At 36.8% G+C, this 6,218-nt stretch overlaps 1 protein-coding gene across 1 annotated transcript; it reads right to left on the bottom strand.

Moving 5' to 3' along the window:
- Window positions 1–1,237: 1,237 nt before the first annotated feature.
- On the bottom strand, window positions 1,238–5,687 carry LOC140855206 (zinc finger BED domain-containing protein RICESLEEPER 3-like). The gene is made up of 4 exons (XM_073251083.1): window positions 5,064–5,687; window positions 3,451–3,528; window positions 2,652–3,329; window positions 1,238–1,381 (listed from the first exon to the last, which is right to left on the bottom strand). Exons 1-4 carry the CDS (start codon window positions 5,685–5,687, stop codon window positions 1,238–1,240), a joined length of 1,524 nt encoding a protein of 507 aa, XP_073107184.1.
- Window positions 5,688–6,218: the final 531 nt, after the last annotated feature.

Raw genomic sequence — 6,218 nt, forward strand, 5'->3', positions numbered from 1 at the left:
AAAATATCAAAATTTTATATAAAATTAATAACAATGAAACTATTTTCATCGTAAATAACTAAAAATTTATTACTGACAAAAATGTATGTTAAAAATTGCAATATTTGCGACTTAAAATTTACATCGCTAATATTTTTTAAATTTAATTTTTATAAAAATTTTTAATTAAATTAATAGTAAAAAATTTTTATCGCTATTAATTTATTATTTATTAACGATAAAAATTTACATCCGAAATTATCATATTTATGACAAAAAATTTACATTGCTAATACCTTTTATAAATTTGATTTTCATAAAAATTTTTAGTTAAATTAATAGTGATGAAAAAGTCATTGTAAATAATTATTTTTCATTAGCGACATAATATTTCATCGTAAATTATCTTTTTTTATGATTAAAATTTTTTATCATAAATAGTTTTCGAAAAAAAAAATTTTAAAGATAAAAATTTTTCATATATAATATTTGATTATTTACAACGAAAATTTTTTTCACCGTAAAAAATTATCATCGACGTCATTATTTGCGACTAAATATTAGCGACGAATATTTGTTATTAGTGATAAATTTTTTTTATGGTTAATACCTTATTTTGTTGTAGTGCTCTTCCTCAATCCACAGAAATTTCTACACCAGTCTTCTCCACAAATTAATACTTGTATTGTCTCTGGACTAAGAGAGGTGCGGTATGGATCAATGATCCTACCTGTAGCACTGAAAGTAGATTCTGAGGCCACTGTGGTGATGGGAATAGCTAGGACATCAGCTGCCACCGTTGACATCATCAAGATGTTTTGATTTTAATTAATTATTCTCAAATTATATAGAGATGCTGAGAGTGGCGAGCTTCCTGGTAGGATCGATATCTACAAGCGGATCCACCAGCGATGGTCAGAGGAGTGGACAACGAGGAGCCAGGAGCTTTTTGTAAGCTTTTTTATTTATTTTTTTATTCTTTGATTTTTAGTACAAATTTAAAATAGCTATAACTTTAATTTTCAAAATTGTATGATAGACATCAAATCCCGGCCTATCCCTGAGGACTCGATCGCATCCATAGATGACGAGATCTATGATCAGATGCTTGGTATGAGATCCTGTTATGTTAGGGGTCTAGGACATGGGATCACTACTTCCTCATCTTCATGCTCATCTAGGGCTGACATATATGTTGCTTGCGATGCTCGGCTGGCGGAAGTGCAGAGACAGACTGAGCAGCGAGCTAATGAGTTGACTACACACATCGACGAATACCAGCAGCTCCAAATCCAGATGATAAAGCGAATAATGTAGATGAAGTAGATGATGCAGCTGATGAGGTAGCAGCAGATCGATTCGAGCTCATCCGAGCACTCTCTTTCCTCATCTTGTTCTCTTTCTGTAAATGTTGACACCAGACGGCCTATTTTTATAGCTTTTTATTTTTATTTTAGACTTCTTATAATTTTAGTTTAATATAATAAAATATTAAAATTTATTTATGAGTTTATTGTATGAATTTTTTATTTTAATTTTTTATTTTAAATTTATAAAAAATATCATAAATATAAATTAAATATATATATTCATAAATTATTTTTAAAAAATATGTAAATTATTAATAATAGAACTATTTTTGATGAAACATTGGTCGGCAAAAAAATATATTAGCGATGAAAAATTGATCATAAATAATTTTTTTAATAAATTTAAAAATATCAAAATTTTATATAAAATTAATAACAATGAAACTATTTTCATCGTGAATAACTAAAAATTTATTACTGACAAAAATGTATGTTGAAAATTGCAATATTTGCGACTTAAAATTTACATTGCTAATATTTTTTAAATTCAATTTTCATGAAAATTTTTAATTAAATTAATAGCGATAAAAATATTTTCATCATAAATAATTATATTTGCTATAAAAAGATTATGTCGCTAATATTTTTTAAATTTAATTTTTATAAAAATTTTTAATTAAATTAATAGCGAAAAATTTTTATCGTTATTAATTTATTATTTATTAATGATAAAAATTTACATCAGAAATTATCATATTTATGACAAAAAATTTACATTGCTAATACCTTTTATAAATTTGATTTTCATAAAAATTTTTAGTTAAATTAATAGTGATGAAAAAATCATTGTAAATAATTATTTTTCATTAGCGACATAATATTTCATCGCAAATTATCTTTTTTTATGATTAAAATTTTTCGTCATAAATAGTTTTCGAAAAAATAATTTTTTTAAAGATAAAAATTTTTCATCAGTAATACTTGATTATTTACAACGAAAATTTTTTTCATCGTAAAAAATTATCATCGACGTCATTATTTATGACTAAATATTAGCAATGAATATTTATTATTAGCAATAAATTTTTTTTTATCGTTAATACCTTATTTTGTTGTAGTGCTCTTCCTCACTCCACAGAAATTTCTACACCAGTCTTCTCCACAAATTAATACTTGTATTGTCTCTGGACTAAGAGAGGTGCGGTATGGATCAATGATCCTACTTATAGCACTGAAAGTAGATTCTGAGGCCACTGTGGTGATGGGAATAGCTAGGACATCAGCTGCCACCGTTGACATCATCAAGATGTTTTGACTTGCTTCATTTTTTAAAAATATTTTCGAAAAAATGAATTCAATTACCCTCATTTTACATCTAGGATCCAAAATAGCAGCTATAGCCATCAACAGATTGCACTTACCCCAATATTTATCAAACTTTTCCTTCAATTTTGCAATCAACTGTCTAGTGAAAGTATCCTCAAAACTTGACTTCTTATCCAACAATACCTTCACCCTGTATACTTCATTAAGAAATAAATTTGCTGTTGGATAATCTGTCCCAGAAATAATTTCGATGGCAGCCTTGAACAGCTCTAAAATCTCACATAACTTCTCAACTTTTTTCCAATCTTCAACTTCTGGACAGCAAGTGTAACCTAGTTTTTGAGCTGTATATCTAAGAAAAACTTCTTTAAACTTGATTGCACATACCAACATGTCATAAGTTGAATTCCAACAGGTTGGACAATCCAACATCAACTTTCTATATGGCAGTTGTAATTGTTGGACAATCTCAGCAAACACCTCAAGTCTTGCTTCACTTTCATTAAGATAAGTGACACTTTCACGAACATCCTCATTCACTACTTTAATCTCACTCAGTCCATGCTGCACCATGATATTAAGAATATGAGCATAGTAACGAATATGAAACAGCTTTCCTCCACAAACTAACTTCTTACTTCTTGAGAAAGTGTCCTTCAAAGTCCTTGTGCATGTATCATTTGCAGCAGTATTATCAACAGAGATAGTAAAGACCTATAAATACATGAAAAAAATTAAACTTAGATTGTCAAATATAATATATAAATAAACAAAACAAAATAAAGTTTGTTAGAATAAAACTTACTTTGCTTTCAATTCCCCATCATTTAAACACTTGAATAATAGAATCTGCTATATCAATACCACGACGAGGAGGGGGTAAGTGGACAAAGTTCAACACCCGCTTCTGTAACTTTCAATTAGAATCAACAAAATGTTCAGTCAGAACCATATACTCGATCTTTTGAGGTGAAGAGTACCACAAATTAGTTGTCACACTTGTTGGAGAATACCCACCGACCGACCGACCGATGGCCGGACCGACCGACCGACCGACCGACTGACGGCCGGACCGACCGACCGACCGACCGACCGACCGACCGATGGCCGGACCGACCGACCGACCGACTGACGGCCGGAGGGACCGACCGACCGACTGACGACCGGAGCGACCGACTGACGGGCGCCATCACCGGCCGATTAACGGCCCACTACCGACTGAGGATGTATCGGTCGGGCATACTTCTCCCGACCGACTGAATCTAGAAGTCTGTTGGCCGACTCACGTAAGACTCGCCGACCAACAGAGGGGCCCGACGCCACTCAGCTGGCCACCGACCTAGGGTCGGTCGACTCCTCCGATCGCCGTACAGCCGCCAGAGCTTGTCAGTTCTGACAGCAACATGCGGCACTGCCACCTAGGGGCATTGTCCCGCCTAGGGCATTGTCAACCCTAGTGATTTGACAGCCCCACGGCGACATGACACTTTTACGGTGACTTTGACAGTCTACAGTGAGTTGACAATTCCTCAATTGTCCGCACCATTAATGACGGCGCCATACCGTGCTCCACTATATAAATCGGGGAAGGCAACAGTGCAGGGGATCTCTCCACTTCTCGACTTCAAAACCACAGGCTCGCTCCTCTCCCTCTCTCTCTCGATTGAGCTCTCTGTCTTCATTTCACTGTTGCCCAGTCACCTCTCTGACTTGACCGTCGGAGGGTCCCCGCCGGAGCCGCCTCCGGTTAGTGTGGACTTCTCATTTTGCAGGCGCACGTTCCCCGGCGATCAAACGATGAGGCGATTGGCCGCAACAGATTGGCGCGCCAAGTAGGGGAAAACGATGACGAAGACAAGAGCCCAACGATCGAGGATCACCGGGTCGGCGAGGCGCTCTTCCCGCCGAGAAGAGGCCTCCCCACCACCATCGGCGGCGGAGCCCAGCTCTCCGCACCCCGCGGTGACCACGGAGGCGCAGATTGCGGCCATCGTACGGCAGATGACTGTACTGACGGACGCGGTCAAAAGCCTCCAGCAACAACTGGCGGCCCGTCCGATGCCCTCCAGGAGTAGCCGCCGACGCCCGCGCCGATCTCCGTCGCCTCCGCGCGAGCGCCCACAACAGCCCTCCCACGGAGAGCAGAAGGGACGGCCATGGCGCGATGACCGACGGTCCCAGCAGCCCTCTCCTTCTCTGCTGGAACGGGCGAGGAAGGAGAAGCAGCCGCGAACGCCGTCCGCCTCTCCCTCTCTCTCTCGATTGAGCTCTCTGTCTTCATTTTACTGTTGCCCAGTCACCTCTCTGACTTGACCGTCGGAGGATCCCCGCCGGAGCCGCCTCCGGTCAGTATGGACTTCTCATTTTGCAGGCGCACGTTCCCCGGCGATCAGACGACGAGGCGATTGGCCGCAACAACACTAATCTTGCTTATCGACTTTAACAAACATGCAATTTCTTTCTTTCAATCTCATACACCTTATAGCAATCACTCCTTCCCATCTGTCGAGAAATCCTTTGCCATTCAGGCATCCCACGCTTCATCATCAAATTAAAGCCCTCTTCTTCCAAAATAAAAAATGAATGCTCATGCATAAGCATCCAATGTGCAGCAGACTCCCTCATTTTCATCATGTCAAGCTTCCCATCATGTAAAGCACTAACGAATCCAGTTGCTTTTACACCAACACTTGAATCAGCAGCCATAAAATTAATCTTTTTTTGTTGCTTTTGGTACATATTGCGCCTTGAGCATGCCTCTAAGTGCCTCTTAAATTGAGTTGTACTCTTACTTTTAGGAATATTGAGCCTTCTTTTGCAATGGATGCATTCTCCTTTCCTAAATTTGTCAGGTAGCTCAACTTCCTTAAATTCTAACCAAACTGAAGAAGTCTTGGCTCTCTTTTTCTTTTCAAATGCATTAGAACCATCATTTTGTTTATCAGTTGGAGTAGGACCACTAACATTATTAGTACCATCTGTATTATTATTGCTTTCATCGTGAATTTCATCAATATCTTCACCCTCCTCCATATTATCACTTAAATCGATATCAGGTTCATTGTCTCGCATAATTTGACTCCCAAATGAGTCAGGATTTGACTGAAAAGGCATAGAAGAATCTCCAAGATGGGTAGGAGAAGTAGACATACATGTCATCAATTTAAGAGAATATAATCATATACATAAGTAACAAAAAAAAAAATGAAAATAAGAGAATATTAAAGTAATGCTAATGAAAATAGGGGGACCAACGTTTCACCATGGCTCTGCAAACGTAAAGACCAATTCTGCATTTTGACTCACATAAGGAATAAGTAACCATGTAATGCAGAGATCAGAAAAAAATAAAAATAAAAACAAAAAACCATGAGCTTCTGTCACAGAACATGCCTTATTTATGTTTATCAGAATCTCTTTGTTCCTTTGTATGAGAAACTTATGCTTGATTATGCAATCGATTTGGCTTGTTGAGGTAGCTGCAAGAATAATACAATAATTTAACGCCAACAATAGGAATTGCGTTCCATTTTTATCTTTTTGGCATTCTATTACGTATTTTTTTTTATTTAAAATATTTTTTAAATAATTATATTTAAATTA

Source organism: Elaeis guineensis, chromosome 2, assembly GCF_000442705.2.
Source record: "Elaeis guineensis isolate ETL-2024a chromosome 2, EG11, whole genome shotgun sequence".
Taxonomy (NCBI): Eukaryota; Viridiplantae; Streptophyta; class Magnoliopsida; order Arecales; family Arecaceae; genus Elaeis; species Elaeis guineensis.